The 22,733-nt window shown below is 45.8% G+C and overlaps 1 protein-coding gene across 2 annotated transcripts in view; it reads right to left on the reverse strand.

Moving 5' to 3' along the window:
- ITK (IL2 inducible T cell kinase) overlaps nt 1–22,733 on the reverse strand; it is a 139,948-nt gene that overhangs the window by 977 nt on the left and 116,238 nt on the right. For both annotated transcript variants that reach the window (XM_040439984.1, XM_040439993.1), the window contains exons 14-16: nt 11,327–11,391; nt 6,420–6,538; nt 1,629–1,786 (exon numbers count right to left, since the gene is read on the reverse strand). In XM_040439984.1, the coding sequence (XP_040295918.1) occupies nt 1,629–1,786; nt 6,420–6,538; nt 11,327–11,391 (342 nt within the window). The remainder of the gene's footprint in view (nt 1–1,628; nt 1,787–6,419; nt 6,539–11,326; nt 11,392–22,733) is intronic.

Raw genomic sequence — 22,733 nt, forward strand, 5'->3', positions numbered from 1 at the left:
GATCGCGGACCCATTCACTTTAATGGGTTCGCGATACGCCCGTTCCGCAAAAAAGTTTGAACATGTTCTGTCTTTTTGCGGAACGGAAGTACGGGACGAAACCCCACGGAAGCACTCCATAGTGCTTCCATAGTGTTCCGTTCCGTGCTTCCGTTCCGCACCATTCCACATCTCTGGATTTGCGGACCCATTCAAGTAAATGGGTCCACACACGTGATGCAGAATGCCCACAGAACGGCGCCCGTGTATTATGGATCCGCAAATGCAGTCCGCAATACGGCCACGGAGCGCATGCATTCGTGTGAAAGAGGCCTTGGTCCCATGTTCATATGTTTCAGCATTGCTGAGAAAAAATTATGTTTTACTATATGCTAATAAGCCTCTAGGAGCACCCGGGGCGTTGCCGTTACACCTAGAGTCTCTGTTCTCTCTGCAACTGGTGCACCCTCTGCACTTGGTCCTACCGCTGGGACTCCCATTGATCACAAGAACGGGGGCCCTGTCTCCCTGCAGCCCCCCCTGAAATGAACGGAGCGGCCAGTCACACATGCGCGGCTGCTCCTTTAATTTCTATGGGAATTCCAGAGATAGTGGAGCGCTGTACGTGGCTATCTCTGGAACTCTCATAGAAAGGAATGGATCAGGCATGCAGGGTATAACTTGAAACATATGGAATACCCCTTTAAGCGCTGTTCTCTTTATTCGATTCTATGGAATTGGCTGTCTTTGGAAATATTGCAGAAATGAATGGAAGAAACACCAACTTTCTATTAACAGATGGTGGTCAGGGTACTCTGGTTCTGGAGACAGGTACCAGTCCCACAGATGGAACCTGTGGAAATGCGATGGGAGATCGGAAAACCCTTTTGATATTTCATGATTTTGTGGTCCTCACTTCACTTATGTTAGAACCATCACCAATGTGAGAACTTAGATAACTGTAAAATATATATATGAAGGATATCTACACGCAACAGCTGGCACCTGCTTGGCAACAACGTTCAAGGCCAAAACAAATACAATTTTGATATAATGAACTCATTTTCTGTACTTGGTTTCTATCCTTCATCTGCTGTGTGGGTTGTAATAGTGACAGTCATTGTATTAAGTATATGTGCTGGGCTGAGTACATTGCTGATTGTTTTCCACCTATTATTAGGTTAGATTTAGGCTCTTGGCTCACGAGATGTATGGCAACATTGGTATCCATATTCCATACCATGTTTAGGTCAGGAGTGGGCAAACTTTTTAAATGGTGGGTCTTCTGTGTTGAACACAGAAAAAGAACAACCTGGTGGTCCAACATTAAGATCTACTGGTCCCGCATCTAAGGTCTACTTACAGATCACAATCAGTTGTCAGGCCACCAATGATCTAGGACAGGGATCAGCAACCTCCGGCACTCCAGATATTCTGAAACTACAATTCCCAGAATCCTGTTTTAATTTCTGTGGGCATTACAAGAATAGCCGAGTAGATTTGCATGCTGGGAGTTGTAGTTTCACAACAGCTGGAGTGCCGAAGGTTGCTGATACCTGATCTAGGATATGGCACCAATTGTTTCTAATGTAAACCTACCCCCCTGCAGAATTATTGGTATTATGATACTTTCCAGAGTGTCTACTTACTTCCTGCCAGCAGCTGTTCATAAACTGGTACACCTTCTCTGATGCCAGCTTAGGTTTGAAGAGCCTCAAGCCATTTGATATTTTTTCCACAGCATCTGCATTACTAAGGCATTCAAAGGGTGTCTTCCCTTCGCTGAACACCTCCCAAACCAGTACTCCTGCCCAGAAGAGAATATACATCATATTGTCATCAGTCTCCTCCTATATAATTGTACAAACATTATGTGGGAGATTTATCAAAACCAGTGCAAGGGTACGCTGGTACAACAGCCAATGGCAGCCTGTACTCATGATAATTACCAGCTTCAGGACCAGGCCATTTTGGACTTCAGGACTACACAACCTTTTTGGATTTATCATCTCGCCATTCCAGAATAAATTTTATTTTTGCATCAAAGCAACAATATCTTGTTTATTTGCAGGGCAAGTTGAAGTTTCTACACGTACCATTTAGAAGTGCATATATACAATCAAGTCACATTATTATGTCCACCAGCTAAAATCCAGAGTAACTGTCATGTGCAGAACAGACAGCAGCTAGACAGGCTGGGAGTGACTCAGTGAGGTCCTGTTAGGTTGTCACAGGTATCTGGAACCATGCTGACTGCAGGGCATCACAGTTGCTGAAGGTTGCATGGGGGAGGATCCATACAGCGAACATGACGGTCAAGGTGGTCCCACAGATGCTCAATTGGATTCAAGTCTGGGGAATTAGGGGGGCCAGTGTAGTACTTGAAAGTCTTGGTCATGCTCTTCCAATCAGTGTCGGATATTTCTAGCCATGTAAAGTCTCCAGAGGTGTAGCTAGGTTTTCCTGCCCTCGGAGCAAGTATTCAGATTTACGGTCTCCCTGTGCAAATTTTTTTTTACACTAAGCCACTCCTCTAACTCTGCCCAATGCATGACTACACTCACTCAGTCCCACCTAATAAAATCTATCATAGGGTACACGGTGGTACCAATACTCCTTGCAATAAATGAAAGATCCTACCTCATCCAGGGTGACACTGGCATGTTGGTGTGATGTCCTCTGGATCCGGAACAAGTTCCCTGTGGTGATAGAGAAAAAAGAATAGGATGGGATGGTAACTGTACCTGGTTACCTACGAGGGGGCACTGTGCTGGCCTTGTAAGACCGAGCAATCCCAATGTATAACAGGGTAATCTAGGTCTTTTCCCATTAGTGCTACCACAAAGTACTAATGCTCACGTTGTGCTCCCTCACAGTAATTATGCCCACCTTGTGGCCCCTTCACAATAGTTATGTCCTCCTTTTGGCCTCTCACAGTAGTTATGCCCACCTTTGTGCCCCTTCACAGTAGTTATGTCCTCCTTGTGGCCCCCTCACTGTAGTTTTGCCCACCTTTGTGCCCATTACAGCAGTTATTCTCACTTTTGTGCCCCTCCACATTAGTTATGCCCACCTTTGTGCCCCTTCACAGTAGGTTTGTCTTCCTTGTGGCCCCTCACTGTAGTTATGCTCACCTTTGCGCCCCTCACAATAGTTATGCCAGATTAGGTGCCCCCTCACAGTAGTTATGCCAGATTAGGTTCCCCTTCACAATATTTATGCCAAATTAGGTGCCCCCTCACTGTAGTTATGCCATATTAGGTGCCCCCTCACAGAAGTTATGCCAGATTAGGTGCCCCCTCACAGTAGTTATGCCAGATTAGGTTCCCCTTCACAATATTTATGCCAGATTAGGTGCCCCCTCACAGTAGTTATGCCATATTAGGTGCCCCGCCTCACAGTAGTTATGCCATATTAGGTGCCCACTCACAGTAGTTATCCCAGATTAGGTGCCCCCTCAGTGGAGTTATGCCCACTTTTGTGCCCCCTCATTTTAGTTGTTGCTTCCCAGTGCCCTCTTCAGACTGCAGCTCTATTGAAGGAAAAAAAAAAAAACACAATATGTACCTGCTTCCCTGATGACGTGCTTCCACACTTACATTGCGCTGTTGGCTGCCCCAGAGGCAGATTTCCGGGCTTTCAGCGCTCCTCCCACAGCCAGCAGCAATCCTTCGCCAATCAGCAGAGGTCCAATTCTCATACTACCGGAAAAATTGAAGCCTTTTCTGCTGATGCAACTTTGCTAGCAGCGGTGCACTGACTATCCGTCTGCTTTGGACCCCCATACGCGGTAGGGTTTGCTGAACTGTTGTTTTAGACAGATGTCTGGAAGTCCCCTGGTTCATTTTGGCTGTAAGCTGCTCCACTGTAGCATGTCAGTCCACCCTCACTCATGATGGCCATCCTTTTAACCATGACAGCAAAGATGGATATGTATGCAGACAGCTACAGGCTGCCGAAGTGGGAAGTGGTCATAATAATGTGACTCGGCTGTGTATGTTCACATTCATTTTTATAATTTAATGTTAGGGGTATAAGCAAAAAAAAACAAAAAACATTCAGCATTTGACCCCTTTTTTATGCTGTTCATCACTGACCTACAATAGGTGTATATATTTATATAGTACATGCCGTGACGTGTGTTATGCGAATATATGGGGTTGTGTTAGTGTATATGTTTCTTAAAGTGTAACCTCTTTTTTTTTTTTTATGTGTTGGGGCAGTGGTACTGACCATTTTGTCATATACTTTAATTACTGAAATCGGACATTTCTATTTTGAAAAATAGCTGTAAAGTGTCCCATTGTGTACCTTAGCAATGCTCCCTGTCTTCTGTTTACTAAACTATGGAGATGTGCTACACACTGACTGCTGTTGCCCTATATCTATCTAATAGATCTACAGTGGGGCAAAAAAGTATTAAAAAGATGAGAGAGGCCTGTAATTTTCATCATAGGTATACTTCAACTATGAGAGACAGAATGGGGGGACAGAATGAGGGGAAAGAATACAGGAAATCACATTGTAGGATTTCTAATGAATTGATTAGTAATTTCCTCAGTAAAATAAGTATTTGGTCACCTACAAACAAACAAGATTTCTGGCTCTCACAGATCTGTAACTTCTTCTTTAAGAGGCTCCTCTGTCCTCCACTCGTTTCCTGTATTAATGGCACCTGTTTGAACTTTTTATCAGTATAAAAGACACCTGTCCACAACCTCAAACAGTCACACTCCAAACTCCACTATGGACAAGACCAAAGAGCTGTCGAAGGACACCAGAAACAAAACTGTAGACCTGCACCAGGCTGGGAAGACTGAATCTGCAATAGGCAAACAGCTTGGTGGGAAGAAATCTACTGTGGGAGCAATTATTAGAAAATGGAAGACATACAAGACCACTGATAATCTCCCTTGATCTGGGGCTCCACGCAAGATCTTACCCTGTGGGGTCAAAATGATCACAAGAACGGTGAGCAAAAATCCCAGAACCACACGGGGGGGGGGGGGGGGGGGCCTAGTGAATGACCTGCAGAGAGCTGGCTACAAAGTAACAAAGGCTACACTACGCCGCCAGGGACTCAAATCCTGCAGTGACAGACGTGTGCCCCTGCTTAAGCCAGTACATGTCTGGGCCCGTCTGAAGTTTGCTAGAGAGCATTTGGATGATCCAGAAGGGGATTGGGAGAATGTCATATGGTCAGATGAAACCAATTTAGAACTTTTTGATAAAAACTTAACTCGTCGTGTTTGGAGGAGAAAGAATGCTGAGTTGCATCCAAAAAACACCATACCTACTGTGAAGCATGGGGGTGGAAACATCAAGCTTTGGGGCTGTTTTTCTGCAAAGAGACCAGGACGACTTATCAGTGTAAAGGAAAGAATGAATGGGGCCATGTATCATGATATTTTGAGTAAAAACCTCCTTCCATCAGCAAGGGCATTGAAGATGAAACGTGGCTGGGTCTTTCAGCATGACAATGATCCCAAACAGACCGCCCGGGCAAGGAAGGAGTGGCTTCGTAAGAAGCATTTCAAGGTCCTGGAGTGGCCTAGCCAGTCTCCAGATCTCAACCCCATAGAAAACCTTTGGAGGGAGTTGAAAGTCCGTGTTGCCCAGCGACAGGCCCAAAACATCACTGCTCTAGAGGAGATCTGCATGGAGGAATGGGCCAAAATACCAGCAACAGTGTGTGAAAACCTTGTGAAGACTTACAGAAAACGTTTAACTTCTGTCATTGCCAACAAAGGCCTCTCATCTTGCACAATTGGTGGCTGACTAAATACTTTTTTGCCCCACTGTATCTAAAAGAAATGTACAATTTCAGTAATTAATTACAAAAATGGTCAGTATCACTGCTCCTACACATAAAAAAAAAAATACAGTTACACTTTAAATACAATATATTTTATTACAAATGTGCTTTGTGTTATTCTTCATTATTTTTTATTAACTTTTTTATTCCATAAAGGGACTTTCATAAAATGAATATGAATTTATTTAACTATACACTATATTCACATACTTGATCATGCTTCTGGGGCTGGTGATCGCAGCTATAAGGGGGTACTTGATCATTGCCAGGATCTGCGTTTTCTCCAGTCCAGGCATTTGCAGTGGAGTGCAGCTATTCTTCCACTTGTGATCGAGTCAGCGCGCCCCAATAATCACCTTGATATCATAGTACATAAGAATGCACTACCTACCTAAGATCCTTGTCGTATTATTATTACATTAAGTTGCAGAAAGGAGATAAAACAGCAACCTGATTAGTACGGTCCACTTTTTCCTTACACTACTTTTGATAAATCGGCACCACAAAAAAATGACACACAGGAGTCAATACAGAAATATCAAGCAACTGAGAGAATAATGCAACAGTATAAAAGAACCATATATGGAGTATTAAAGTATATAAATTTAAATTGGCTGAAATATACCATAAGACCACACGTCTGACTTGCTGCTGTACCGTCCATATCGAAAAACCTCTGGAGCTGACCATTTCACAGGAAATTTTGTGCCCGATGAACTTGTGTATTGGTCATCAATAACAAACCTGAAAAGGTAACAGAATTACTTACATTTTGCCACACAGCCGTATGATGGTATGTTTTTGACTGGACATGTTGTATCTTTTAATGAGACAATTCAATTTACCATATCCATATCTTATATTGAAAATTGTGAAAAAAATTCTTGGGTTTTGTTTTTGGCATTCACTATGCACAAAAAAAATTCTTGGGTTTTTGTTTTTTGGCATTCACTATGCGCAATCTTATTCTGCGGGTCAGTATGATTAAGGCGATGCTAAATTTAAATAGGTTTTATTATGTTTTATTACTTATTTTTAAAAGTAATTTAAAATTATTATTTTTTGCATTGGCATATTCTGACACCCATAACTTTTTTTTTAATGTGGGGGGCTTAATTTTTTGAAGCACAAGCTACAGTTTGTATTGGTACTATTTTGGAGTTAATACCACTTTCTGATCACCTTTTGGTCAATTCTTTCAAGGTGACGAAAAATGGCGATTTGGCCATTTTGATTTTTTTTTATTACTGCATTCTCCATGGATACATATTTTTATATTTTAATAGATTAAACATTTTCAGACAGCAATACTGATTATGTTTATGTTTTATTGTTTGTTTTATACGTGAAATGGAGAAAATTTGGATTTGAATCTATATATATATATATATATATATATATATATACCGTATTTCCCCCCCCCCCAAAATGGGGGAAAAATGCCCCTGCATCTTATGGGGCGAATGCTGAAATTTTTACATCGCAGGGACTGAGAGGAGGAGCTGGGGGCCGGTAATTGCGGCAGGGCGGTGCAGTCACTGTACTCTGGCCCCGCCGCTCCAGTGCTGCACTATACAAATATAAAATGTCTCATTCAAATAAAAGTGATTAAACATGCCCCCCCACTTTTAATATTACCGTACACCCTAACCACTTCTGTAGAATGCAGGCAGGCCGGGCGGGCGGCAGCGTAACTCCTTGATGTCACGTGCCTGCGCCGCCTACTTTATGAATGAAGCAGGCGGCGCAGGCATGTGACGTCAGTGAGTGACGCGCCGGCCGCCCGGCCTGCCTGCCTGCGTTGTACAGAAGCTGTTAGGGTGTACGGTAATATTAGGAGTGAGGGGGCATGTTTAATCACTTTTAATTGAATGAGACATTTTATATTTGTATACTGCAGCACTGGAGTGGTGGGGGGAAATCTGTGGATGACAGTTTTATGGGGGACATCTGTGGATGGCACTGTTAAGGGGTGGGGGGGTCTGTGAATGGCACTGTTATGGGCTGGGGGGGTCTGTGGATGGCACTGTTATGGGGTGGGGGGGTCTGTGGATGGCACATATATAACAGTGCCATCCACAGATCCCCCATAACAGTGCCATCCAAAGATCCCCCATAACAGTGCCATCCACAGATCCCCATAACAGTGTCAGCCACAGATCCCCCCTGTAACAGTGTCAGCCACAGATCCCCCTGTAACAGTCAGCCACAGATCCCCCCTGTAACAGTGTCCGTCACAGATCCCCCCCCATAACACTGTCCGTCACAAATCCCCCCGTAACAGTGTCCGTCACAGATCCCCCATAACAGTGCGTCATCCACAGATCCCCCCATAACAGTGTGTCATCCACAGATCCCCCCATAACAGTGCGTCATCCACAGATCCCCCCATAACAGTGCGTCATCCACAGATCCCCCATAACAGTGCCATCCCCAGATCCCCCCATAACAGTGTCCTTCACAGATCCCCAGTAATAGTGCCATCCACAGACCACCATTAGTTCCAAACCCACAAAAAGCACACCTTTTGGTTCAAATTTTTTTTTTTCTTATTTTCCTCCCCAAAAACCTAGGTGCGTCTTATAGGGCGAAAAATACGGTATATACAGTACAGACCAAAAGTTTGGACACACCTTCTCATTCAAAGAGTTTTCTTTATTTTCATGACTATGAAAATTGTAGATTCACACTGAAGGCATCAAAACTATGAATTAACACATGTGGAATTATATACATAACAAACAAGTGTGAAACAACTGAAAATATGTCATATTCTAGGTTCGTCAAAGTAGCCACCTTTTGCTTTGATTAGTGCTTTGCACACTCTTGGCATTCTCTTGATGAGCTTCAAGAGGTAGTCCCCTGAAATGGTTTTCACTTCACAGGTATGCCCTGTCAGGTTTAATAAGTGGGATTTCTTGCCTTAAAAATGGGGTTGGGACCATCAGTTGCGTTGAGGAGAAGTCAGGTGGATACACAGCTGATAGTCCTACTGAATAGACTGTTAGAATTTGTATTATGGCAAGAAAAAAGCAGCTAAGTAAAGAAAAACGAGTGGCCATCATTACTTTAAGAAATGAAGGTCAGTCAGTCAGCCGAAAATTTGGGAAAACTTTGAAAGTAAGGGCTATTTGACCATAAAGGAGAGTGATGGGGTGCTGCGCCAGATGACCTGGCCTCCACAGTCACCGGACCTGAACCTAATCGAGATGGTTTGGGGTGAGCTGGACCGCAGAGTGAAGGCAAAAGGGCCAACAAGTGCTAAGCATCTCTGGGAACTCCTTCAAGACTGTTGGAAGACCATTTCAGGGGACTACCTCTTGAAGCTCATCAAGAGAATGCCAAGAGTGTGCAAAGCAGTAATCAAAGCAAAAGGTGGCTACTTTGAAGAACCTAGAATATGACATATTTTCAGTTGTTTCACACTTGTTTGTTATGTATATAATTCCACATGTGTTAATTCATCGTTTTGATGCCTTCATAGTCATGAAAATAAAGAAAACTCTTTGAATGAGAAGGTGTGTCCAAACTTTTGGTCTGTACTGTATATCCGGTATTTAAAATGTTTTTTACTTTAGTCTCTCTAGGTGCTGGAACATGTGATCATTTGATCAGTTATACAATAGACTGCAATAGTTTACTATAGCAGTCTATGGGAACTCTCCTTACTCCCTATTAGAACAACGCAGGCAGGGTTTAACAGCGTTTACTATGACAAGTCTGGAAGCCTTCAAGTCTTCACAAGGCCACTATAGGAACCAACTGGCACCATGTGATTTTTCCACCTGGTGTCAATTGGAGGTCATACACATGTGGGCTACAGTAATTCATTCAATAAGGCGTCGCACTGCCACATTCAGTATATAACCTCTGAGTGTCGGTAAGTATATGACAGTCTCTTCTAGTGCAGCTGAACATCCGAGTTTTAACAGAGGATAGTCCTTGCCATAAGCGATCCTTCTGTAAGTTTTAGAGTTTGGAGCACATAGTGAAGGTCCATCAGCATTTCATTTATCAATAAGATTTTATTATACTCACAAGGATATGAAATCTACAGGCATTGAACAATAATCCACGTTCATTTGTGTTCAGCAAAGCAGCCCTACAGTCCTGCTGCCAAGGCTGTTGCTAACAGCCTTGGGCATCAGGCACTGATTGGACACCCATTAGAAGCCCTGATCCCGCCATAAGCATTTGTCTTGCCTATTAGGTGTCAGAGGCACTGCCTAATACTTTTCCTGTTTCCTGTTTCATAGCATTAGAGAAACAATCAAAGAATTGCTTTTTTAAGTCCCTTATGGCTGCAAAAAAGTTAAGAAAATATTTAATAAAGTTTTAGAATTTCCCAAAAAATCACTGTGTACACAAAAACACATATGGTACCCTCACAGTCGTAACAACCCATAGCATAAGTTAACACTCATTGACAAAAAAATAACTCACTTAGAAGGAGTTTTTGGATTTGAATGAAACTTTCTATGTGTGAATGTAACGATGATATTTGTAAGTAACAATATTAGTGAAAATGGATATGTTTATTGGGGAAAACTCTACAATAGAAAAGAGGATCTAGTACCCTGTTGGGCCGCCTCTAGTCAGGATACCAGATGAGATCCACATAAGGTGGTGAAGCTGGTCCCACAAATGCTGGACTGGTGATAAATCTGGTGACTAGACAGGGCAAGGAAGTGTTACAATCTGGCAGAGACATTCCTGGGAAACCCTTGCTGTCTGTGGACGAGCATTATCCTGCTGAAAAATACCAGTTGGAAGCCCTGCCATGAGAGGCAACACATGTGGCCGCAGGATGTCCTGCACATATCGCTGATCTGTTAGTGTCCTTCATATGCAATGGCTTCCCAAGTCATCACACCAGCAGTTGGGGCAGTAAAGTGCTCACCATGAGGCCTCCGTATTTGAACCCAACTGTCCCAAACAGAACCTGCATTCGTTGCTAAAAACTATATGGTTCCAGTCTGTAGCAGGCTAGGTTTCTTGTTTACAACACCACTGCTAACGAAAGCTACAGTGGCTGCTCATCAGTGGCAGGAGATGTAATGGGTACTGTGACACCAAGTTTCCTTCTGACAAGCACCTGGAAATGGTCTGTAGAGAGAAGGGGTGAGCAACAAAAGTGCCACCTGTGTCTAGATGGTGGATAACAAAACGGTGGAAGCTGCTCATGGTTGTCAGCGAAACAAACTATTCTCTCTACTTGTAGTCCGTCTGGAGCCTGTTCACCGTGTGTATGTGCCCTCACGTAACCAGTGCTTCTCTCAGTCCAATGATGTGCACTCTCTCAAAAGTAAAAAAAGGCTCAAAAGTTAAAAAAAAGTAAACTTTAGTATGTAATTTGGCCTCAGTGATGTACTATTACGGTGCTGTAATGGGGAAGGCTCAGGATCTATGCCACCCCAACATCACTTTCTAATCAACACATCAAAATTACCGCATATTAATGCAAACCAGAAATCCCCTTTAGGTACCAAACTAGGAAGCATCTTTAATGGGTTAATAATAATTTTTCATTACCTGGTCATGCCAAAATCTGACACCTTAACGACCAATGATTCTCCAACCAGACAGTTTCGAGAAGCCTGTTAAGATCGGATAAGAGGGTTGTGAGATTCAATGCATGGATTACACAGTCATAGATGCTGGAGATACTACTCATTGTAGATCATATTTATACAGTTCATAGGGCCCATAACATAATCAGTTATAGCACATTCTGTGCTAATTGGGGTCCTGTAATCTCCCCGTCTCAGAAAACACTTTGCCTGTTTTAATCCCTTGAGGACATCAGCTATACATGTATAACGAATGTCTGCACTTTAAACATAGTGCCCGCTCCAGAGCAGGCGCCAAATATTTGCAGATGGCAAATATTTACCCCTCAGATGCTGCGCTCCTGGGGCCCAAACGACTCCCCCATGCAGCGATGGGGAATGCCATTAGTTCCCTGTGGTAGCCTTGATCCAGTGCCTTACACAGAGTAGTAAGGGCCCCATAGCAAGGATCAAACCAGGCCCCCCACACAGGACAGAAGGGTTTCTGCCTAAACCCTTTTCAATGACTCTGGCCATTTTTTCACTGCCTCGTTAGCTAAAAGTTGTTCCTTTAGAGGGTAGAGTGCTGACCAAGTTTTCAACTACAGTAGAAGAGGAGATAATCCCATCCAAGACTGGGCCCCCTCTTGCCCTGGGCCCCATAGCAGTCGCATGGTCTGCCGCTATGGTAGTTACGCCACTGCCTCGATCCCTCTGAAGGATCTGAGGCTACTACAGCAATAGTGCCTATGGCGCTCCATAGGAACTATTCGAATGTCCCATACGTTGCAGTGGTAATTAATTGCAGTCTATGAGACAAGTAATCTAACAATCACATGTTCAAGGGGAAATAATATAAGGGGAAATAAAGTTTAAAAAAAAAAAGTTTTTCAGAATAGAAAGAATATAAAAATTCAAATCACCCACCTTTTCCAATAACAAAAATAAACAAAAAATAATTATCATATAATAATCATTAGCACTGCTGTGTTGCCCGAACTATAAAAATATAAACATATTTATCCCATATGGTAAACGCTGCAATGGAAAACAAAAATCTAAATAGCCGATTCACCATTTTTTTCGTTGCTTCACCTCCCCAAAAATGTTTTATAAAAAGTGATTAAAAAAAGCATACACTACAAAATCATCATTGAAAACTACAGATTGTCCCACCAAAAGTGATCAATAAGTCAAAGTTGAAAAAAATCTAGTTTCAAGTTGAAAAATAAAATCTTTTTTTAAGTATTAAAGCACAAGAAAAACTATACAAATGTCGTATCACTGTAATTGTACTTACCCAGGTCATTTTTACTACATAAAAAACACATATTGTATGCAATATTAAACGGTGCTATTAGAAAGTACAACTTGTACCACGAAAAACAAGCCCTAATATGGCTATGTGAACAGAAAAATAAAAAAGTTATGGCTCCGGGATGGCAGTAAAAAAATATGGAAACTCAAAAATGGAAAATCACTCTGTACTTAAGAGTTTACGTATCAACATACACACTAAAGCTGTTCATACACTTTAGACAGCTGTCGGCTGATTGATCCTTTAGCCGACAACTGTCTCTCCCAACTCTCCCATACACATGCTTGCTTGGCTCGGCTGAGCATGCCTATGTAGTGAATAGGAAAAGGGGAGAAAGCCACTGACACTGTCGACTCTTTGGACAGCAGAATATTTCCCTAGTAACAAAAGGATCGGGCAATTGAATCCAATGTACCAGATCTTTATTTCCCCTGATATAAACTGTCTGGGGGAGAGTCAGGAGACACCTTATACATCTAATGTCTATGACCTAATGTACAGTGCTGCCCATAATTATTCATACCCCTGGGAAATTTTGACTTAAAGTTACTTTTATTCAACTAGCAAGTAATTTTTTGACGGGAAATGACATAGGTGTCTCCCAAAAGATAATAAGACGATGTACAAGAGGCATTATTGTGGAAAAAAAAAACTTTCTAAGCTTTTATTTACATTTGAGCAAAAAATACAAGATGTTCCGCACTGTGGAAAATCTCAGAGGACGTGGTCGGAAACCAAAAGTGACACCTGTGCTGGCCAGGAGGATAGTTAGAGAGGTGAAAAAGAATCCAAGGATCACCACCAAGGCCATCCTGGTGAATCTGGGCTCTGCTGGTGGCAATGTCTCAAGGCAGACAATCCAACGGACACTGCACACTGCTGGGTTCCACTTCTCCAGATAAGGCACACAAAAGCTCGCTTGGCCTTTGCAAAAGCTTATCTGGACAAAGAAGAAGACTTCTGGTCTTCTGTGTTATGGTCAGATGAAACAAAAATTGAATTGTTTGGTCACAATGATGTTTCCTTCATTTGGTGTAAAAAAGGAGAAGCCCTCAACCCAAAGAACACCATCCCCACTGTCAAACATGGTGGTGGGAACCTAATGCTTTGGGGGTGTTTTTCAGCCAATGGACCAGGGAACCTAATCACAGTAAACGGCACCATGAAAAAAGAGCATTACATGAGGATTCTCAACGATAACATCAGGCAGTCTGCAGAGAAACTTGGCCTTGGGCACCAGTGGACATTTCAGCATGACAATGACCCAAAACACACAGCAAAAGTGGTGAAGAAATGGTTAGCAGACAACAACATTAACGTTTTGGAGTGGCCCAGCCAGAGTCCAGACTTGAATCCAATTGAGAATCTGTGAAGGGAGCTAAAGATCAGGGTGATGGCAAGAAGACCCTCCAACCTGAAAGATTTGGAGCTCATTGCTAAAGATAAATGGGCAAAAATACATGTGGAGACATGCAAAACGCTGGTCTGCAATTATAGGAAGCGTTTGATCGCTGTAATAGCCAATAAAGGCTTTTTTATTGATTATAAAAAATAATTTTGGACTGGACACTTTTTGCTCAAATGTAAATAAAAGCTGAGAATTTTTTTTTCCACAATAATACCTCTTGTACATCGTCTTATTATTTTTTTGGAGACACCTATGTCATTTCCTGTCCAAAAATTACTTGCGGGTTGAATAAAAGTAACTTTAAATCAAAATTTGCCAGGGGTATGAATAATTATGGGCAGCACTGTATAAGCAGCTGTTCATTTACCCTGCAGTGGCCACTACAGAAGAAATGTAGTATTACACACAAGAACTGCATTGACCACATCATCATATAAAACATAGTTGAAATGAGTCGAGAGAGAGACATTGTTTTTAGAGCTCTCCACTGTGGCACATGGGTGGTGGGGGGCACTAGTGTCATATAAACTAAATAGCTGAAGCTCAGAGTTGACCTGCGGTGGGCCTGTGGTGACCTGGAAGTGACACCTGAAAGTGACACTTTTAGGGAGCATTCACACGACCGTAAGTGTTTTGCGGTCCGCACAACAGGGATACCGGCCGTGTGCGTTCCGCATTTTGCGGACCGCACATGGCCGGCGCTATATAGAGAATGCCTATCTTTTTTGCAGGGCCACAGAACGGAACAACGGATGCGGACAGCACACGGTGTGCTGTCTGCATCTTTTGCGGCCCCATTCAAATGAATGGGTCAGCAACCGTTGCGTTGCGGATGCGGATCCATTTATACGGTTGTGTGAATGTTCCCTTACTTCTACATTTTCTCCTATGTTTTAATTTGTACTAATAATTGTCATTATGTTTGCACTACCTAGAATACAATATTGTACCAAGGGGTTTAAGAATCACATTAACTCCTGCGGCCAGATCTAGGAATGCCTAGATAAAAAACTAAAAGAACACATTAGTGTTACCCAGCCTTTGCCCAAGAGACAGAATTTGGGACAAAAGAGAAACAACTTCAGGCATCATTGGAAAAATATCAATACCATTTGAAAGAGAGAAAGCATAAACAGTTTACACGGGACTTCAGAGAAAATAAAGCCTACACACTTGTTAGCGATAGAAGGCGGGTGGTTGAAAGGGATACAGATTTACCTTCAACAGAAACTGAACAATCTGAGTCTGACAAAGAACAACATACAGGGAGTAGAAAAAATCTAGTGAGAGGGAGAGGCCGGGGTAGAAGAAACTACAGAGGTGTTACGGAACCATGAACCAGACGTACAACAAGAGATAAGTGAAAATGAGAAGGCTTTATTGAAAATAAAGCTGTAAAGCAAAAGTCCAAACGGATGGTGAAACCGAGCAGAGTCTTTGCGAAGCCAGAGGTCAGGAACCAGAAGGGTAGTCAGACGAAGCCAGGATCAGGAACCAGCAGGGTAGTCAGACGAAGCCAGGATCAGGAACCAGCAGGGTAGTCAGACGAAGCCAGGATCAGGAACCAGCAGGGTAGTCAGACGAAGCCAGGATCAGGAACCAGAAGCAGCAGCAGTCTTAGAAGCATGTGAACACAAGAGGACCAAGCAAGGAACTGAAGCCACAGACCTCCTATATATATGAGCTAGGCATCCAGCTCCTCCCAGGGGAAGGAGGAGCCGCAGGGTGGAAGGCTACAAGAAACCCAGGACCCAAGATGGCCGCCAGCACATGTCAAACGAAGGAGAGCAGCAAGCAGGTAAGACCATGACAGTACCTCCCCCTCAAGGGCCCCTCCTCCGCGGAGCACAAAACGGTTTCTGAGGGAAGCGTGCGTGGAAGGCTCGGAGCAAGGCAGGAGCATGGACATCTGCGGAGGGAACCCAGGAACGCTCCTCTGGACCATAACCACGCCAATGGACCAAAAACTGCAACCGACCGCGGACCAGGCGTGAGTCCAGGATATTGCTCACCTCATATTCCTCACGATTGCCCACTTGGACCGGACGAGGCCGAGGAACCGAGGAAGTGAAACGATTACACACCAGTGGCTTCAACAGGGAGACATGAAACACGTTGGAGATCCGCATGCCAGGAGGAAGCGCAAGGGCATAGGCTACCGGGTTTACCCTGCGAAGCACTCGGAAGGGACCAACAAAGCGAGGCGCCAGCTTGGGAGTGGGCACTCGAAGGTTGAGGTTGCGGGTGGACAACCATACACGGTCTCCGACCTGGTAGGAAGGAGCAGGCGCTCGTCTGCGATCAGCCTGGAGTCTCTGGCGCTGCGCAGAGACCTCAAGGGACTTCTGGATCTGTACCCAAGAAGCACGTAGGACGGAAAGGTGATCCTCCACAGCCGGAATATCCTGGGGAGAGAATACCTCCGGTAACACGGCAGGTTGGAACCCATAATTGGCCATGAAGGGAGACGTCCCAGAGGAAGAGTTCACCGCCGTGTTCCTGGCAAACTCAGCCCAAGGCAGGAGGTCAACCCAATTGTCTTGGTGATCGGAGACATAGCAATGAAGGAATTGCTCCAAGGCCTGATTGGATCGTTCTGCGGCCCCATTGGACTGAGGGTGGTAGGCCGAGGAGAAGGAGAGATGAATCCCCAACTGGGAGCAAAAGGCGCGCCAGAACCTGGACACAAACTGACTCCCCCGATCCGACACAATCTCCTTAGGCAAACCGTGCAACCGGAAGACCTCCCTGGCAAAAATCGTGGCCAACTCTTGTGCAGAGGGTAACTTCTTGAGAGGAACACAGTGGCACATTTTGGAAAACCGATCCACAATCATGAGAATGACCGTATGGCCTCGGGATGCAGGGAGGTCCACAATGAAATCCATCCCCAGGTGTGACCATGGGCGCTCCCCGGTGGCTATGGGTTGCAGAAGGCCCAACGGAAGGTGCCGAGGGGACTTACTCTGGGCACAAACGGAGCATGCCGCTACATATGCGGCGATGTCGGAACGTAGGGAAGGCCACCAGAACAGACGTGAAACAGCCCAGGACAGCTGATTCTTTCCAGGATGCCCCGCGGTCTTGGAGTTATGGTAGGTTCGCAACAACCGAGTGCGCAACTCCTCAGGCACAAAACATCTGCCGTTGGGTCTCCCAGAGGGAGCACCAGATTGAGCCGCCAAAATCTGCTCACCCAGGGGAGAGGTCAGGCTGGTGCGAATGGCGGCCAGGATCTGATTCGGAGGTATGACCGAAGTCGGAATCGACTCCTCCCTGGACAGCTCGGAGTACTGCCGTGATAAGGCATCCGCCCTGATGTTCTTGGAACCGGGTAGGTAGGAGACCACGTAATTAAAACGTGACAAGAACAGAGCCCATCTGGCCTGACGTGGTGTCAATCTCTTGGCCTCAGAAAGGTAGGTCAGATTCTTGTGGTCCGTCAGGATGAGAACCGGAACCACCGAACCCTCGAGCAAGTGCCTCCATTCTTTAAGGGCCTGCACGATGGCCAATAACTCCCTGTCACCAATCTGATAGTTGCACTCCGCGGAAGACAGTTTCCGGGAGTAAAACCCACAAGGAAGCAGAGGACCCTCTGGTGTTCTACGCTGAGACAGAAGGGCGCCTACTCCCGTCTCAGACGCGTCCACCTCGAGGACAAAGGGCAACCCAGGGTTGGGATGTGACAGAATCGGAGCCGACACAAAGGCGGACTTTAGGGCCTCAAAAGCTCGGATGGCCTCGAGCGGCCAGACCTGGGAATTACTGCCCTTCCTGGTCAGATCCGTGAGAGGCTTGGCCAGCATGGAAAAGTCCCTGATGAACTTCCGATAATAATTGGCGAAGCCCAAAAAGCGCTGCAGGGAACGAAGACCACTGGGCTGGGGCCACTGTAAGACAGCCGAAACCTTCTCAGGATCCATGGAGAACCCCTCAGCGGAAATGATGTAACCTAAGAAGGTTACCTGGGATCGGTGAAATTCGCATTTCTCAAGCTTACCGAACAGCTTGTTCTCTCGTAACCGTTGCAACACTCGTCTGACATCCAGAATGTGGGCATCCATGGATTCAGAATATACCAAGATGTCATCCAAATAGACTACCACACACTGCTGCAACAGGTCACGGAAAACATTGTTGATGAATTCCTGAAAGACTGCGGGCGCATTGCACAACCCAAAGGGCATAACCAAGGATTCGTAATGACCGGTCCTGGTGTTAAACGCGGTCTTCCACTCATCGCCCGCCTTGATCCTTACCAGGTTATATGCCGCCCTCAGGTCAAGTTTGGTAAAGACCGTGGCCCCTTTAAGGCGATCGAACAGCTCGGAAATCAAGGGTATCGGGTAAGCGTTCTTGATCGTGATGCGATTGAGACCCCTGTAATCGATGCAAGGCCTCAACTCACCGCCCTTCTTTTTCACAAAGAAAAATCCAGCCCCTGCCGGGGACGAAGATTTGCGAATGTGTCCGCGTGAAAGCGCCTCCCTCACGTACTCCTCCATGGCCTCATTCTCCGCTACCGACAGTGGATAGACTTTGCCACGAGGAGGAACGGCACCAGATTGTAACTCTATGGCACAATCGTATGGGCGGTGCGGAGGTAGGGCAACCGCGCGCACCTTATCGAATACATCCCGGTACTCCTCGTATTCAGGAGGCAACAGAGAGTCCGAGGAAGTACACAGCAACTTGACAGACCCATGGATGCAACTAGCCCCACACTGCGGTGACCACGAGAGGATCTCGACCGATCTCCAATCGAAAGTCGGATTATGCTTCTGGAGCCAGGGGTACCCCAAGACCACCGAGTAGTGTGGAGACGAAATAACCTGGAGGCAGACCGACTCTCTGTGAACGGCACCAATGGCTATCCCCACTGGAAGGGTCTCATGAGTCACGTGTGGCGGCAGAAGGGGTCTGCCGTCTATCGCCTCAAGAGCCAGTGGGGAACCTCGAGCCTGCAGAGGAATGGAATTGGCGGCAGCGAACACACTATCAATGAACAAACCACCAGCACCAGAGTCCACCAACGCCTGGGTCGTCACCGAGCCCCCGACCCAGGAGAGGACAACAGTGATCAGTGGTTTGTCAACACGGGAAACCGGGGACGAGGAGACTCCACCCAAGATCTGCCCCCGACAGGATCTCAGGGTACGAGCGTTTCCCGGACGGTTCGGACATGCCAACCGAAAATGCCCACCGAGACCACAGTACATGCATCGGCCCTCGCGTCTCCGGAGTGCCCTCTCCCCCTCGGACAGGCGAGCAAACCCCAGCTGCATGGGTTCACCCCCAGACAAGTCATCCCCAGGAGGCGTGGGAGGAGAGGGAGGCACGGGTGGGACAGCAAACGTAGGCACCAATCTGTTAGAAGACCTCCGCAGGTTCTCCTTAAAGGAAGGTCTCTCCCTGAGTCTGGTGTCAATCAAAATCAGGAAAGAAATAAGAGACTCGAGCTCAACTGGTAGGTCCTTAGCTGCAACCTCATCCTTCAAGGCATCCGAGAGACCATGAGAGAAAGCAGCGACCAGAGCCTCATTATTCCAGCCCACCTCTGCTGCCAGGGTACGAAACTCAATGGCGTATTCAGCTACGGATCGTGAACCCTGTCTGATGGACATAAGGAGCTTCGCAGCAGAGGCAGCACGAGCCGGCACATCGAATACCTTCCGAAGAGAAGCAACAAAACCGGAAAACTCGGCAACCACCGGATTGTTGTTCTCCCATAAAGGGCTGGCCCAGGCCAAGGCCTTGTCCGAGAGCAGCGAGATCAAGAAGCCCACCTTTGATCTCTCAGTAGGAAAGGCATGTGGCAGCAACTCGAAATAAATGCCCACCTGGTTAAGGAAACCTCGGCACTGAGTTGGCTCTCCCCCAAAGCGCTGTGGAAGAGGGGCAGAACCGGTCATACCCCGAAACACCGCAGGCGCAACAACAGGTGTCGGGGTAGACTCTGGCGCAACAACCGGAGCGGCAGTAGGAGCGAGCCCAGGAGCGACAACCGACCCATCGGCAACGGGAGCGAAATGAGCCGTGCGTTCAAGCAGGGTTTGCAACGCCACAGCGAACCGACCCAACAGGTGATCCTGCTGATCAAGTCTGGCAACCAGCGTGGGTAGCGAGGATGGCCCTGTACCGTCAGAATTCATGGCTTGGTCCTAATGTTACGGAACCATGAACCAGACGTACAACAAGAGATAAGTGAAAATGAGAAGGCTTTATTGAAAATAAAGCTGTAAAGCAAAAGTCCAAACGGATGGTGAAACCGAGCAGAGTCTTTGCGAAGCCAGAGGTCTGGAACCAGAAGGGTAGTCAGACGAAGCCAGGATCAGGAACCAGCAGGGTAGTCAGACGAAGCCAGGATCAGGAACCAGCAGGGTAGTCAGACGAAGCCAGGATCAGGAACCAGCAGGGTAGTCAGACGAAGCCAGGATCAGGAACCAGAAGCAGCAGCAGTCTTAGAAGCATGTGAACACAAGAGGACCAAGCAAGGAACTGAAGCCACAGACCTCCTATATATATGAGCTAGGCATCCAGCTCCTCCCAGGGGAAGGAGGAGCCGCAGGGTGGAAGGCTACAAGAAACCCAGGACCCAAGATGGCCGCCAGCACATGTCAAACGAAGGAGAGCAGCAAGCAGGTAAGACCATGACAAGAGGTAACTCATTTAATAGAGGGGCCCAAGGTTTTTTAGACCAGAACCCTGTATACCCCTTCGAAACCGCTCCCAACAACAGCCAGCAACAACACTGGCCCAAAAATAATTAATCTGTCCTCCCATTCCCTAACACTCGCCGAAACTAATGTCCTGGAAAATGGTCTCTCATTTGTCCCAACACCAAGATATAACCCGTTCAAGACTATAGTTGATTTAAACCTCTTTGCATACAAACTGAGGTGGTTTAAATACTTCTGTAATATTGAGAAAAAACAAGGCCTTGAAATGGGTGTTCCCACTGAAATGGTGTCTGATGTAAAACTTCTACAAAGCCTCATGGCCCCAAATGAACCCCTGGTGGGTGAAGGGCCATTTACATTCCTTAAAAACAAGAGCAAAAAAACTCCACCGGTGGGTGAGACCAACTGTATTGATGTGTTCTTGAATTTGGTGGGTACAGAGCTGGAAACCACATACCTATACGCTGCCTCACCAAACTGCACACAAGAAGAATTGCACGCACTAGATGATTTGGCCCAAAATAAAAACATAATAATAAAGCCATCGGATAAAGGTGGAAACACGGTTATCCTGAATACAGTCAGCTATCAACTAATGTGTGAGACTCTATTGGCTCCACGAGACTGTTATGAAATATTAGAGGGCGATCCTACCATGACTTACAAAATGGAACTGAAAAATCTTTTGGATTTAGCCAGAAATAATAAACTAACTAACCAAGATGAATATGACTTCCTCCTTCCAAAGCACCCACAGATAGCCACATTCTACTGACTCCCCAAGGTACACAAAGGATACGACCCATTGAAGGGGCGCCCAATTGTTTCAGGTGTTGACAGCCTTAGTCAAAACGTGGGCATATATGTCGACAAAATCCTGGCACCCTTTGTGTCATCCCTTCCTTCACATGTAAGGGATACTGGTTACCTTCTAAAACAACTGGAGGGCATCCAATTGGAAGAAGGGTGTATATTGGGGAGTGTAGATGTGGAGGCCCTATACTCGTCAATTCCACACGAATGGGGCCTACATGCAGTGGCATACTTTTTATCCACACGGGGGCGTCAATTCTCTGCCCACAACCACCTGGTCCTAAAATTGCTTGAGTTCTCATTGAGGAGAAATTACTTCCTATTTAATGGCCGGTTCTACCACCAGCTCAGGGGCACGGCGATGGGGAGCCCCTGTGCCCCATCGTATGCAAACCTGTTCCTGGGCTGGTGGGAGAACACTCTGGTATTTAAGGATGAACTGACACCTGAACTTCAGCGGGTCCAAATGTGGGCACGCTTTATCGATGACATATTTGTCATTTGGAAGGGCTGTCCGGGGTCGTTCTTCCCATGGGCCAATAGTCTCAATACCAATGACATTGGCCTGCAGTTCACATCCGAATGCAATCCAACACAACTTCCTTTTTTGGATATATGTTTCATTAAGAACCACAATGGCACCCCCAATACCTCGATTTTCCGTAAGCCAACTTCAACTAATTCCCTCCTGAGGTGGGATAGTAGCCATCCCTTCCCCCTCAAAAAAGGGATCCCCCGAGGCCAATATCTGCGGCTAAGGAGGAATTGCTGTAGACGTTCTGACTTTGTGTGACAGGCTGATGACCTGAAAACCAGGTTCACTGATCGGGGCTACCCTGCGGGCATCTTGACACCAGCCTACCAGGCAGCCCTAAAGTGTGACCATGCTTCCCTTCTTATTCCTAAAAAAAGTCTCTAAACTTTGGCACATACTCAGAATGGACCCCGATATTTGTAGAGTCATAAAAGAATATCCCAGTATCACGTATAGGAGAGGGAGGAGTGTTCGTGATTAGATGGTAAATAGTCACTTCACGCCGGTACCAGCAAAAAGAACGTGGTTAGAGAGAGGTGTTCATGGCAACTACAAATATGGGGGGGGGTGTAACATGCAGGTACATGCAGTGTGTTAAAACCTTCAGTAGCAATAATACCCATAAGACCTATA

The sequence above is a fragment of the Bufo bufo genome, chromosome 1 (genome assembly GCF_905171765.1).
Source record: "Bufo bufo chromosome 1, aBufBuf1.1, whole genome shotgun sequence".
Lineage (NCBI taxonomy): Eukaryota > Metazoa > Chordata > Amphibia > Anura > Bufonidae > Bufo > Bufo bufo.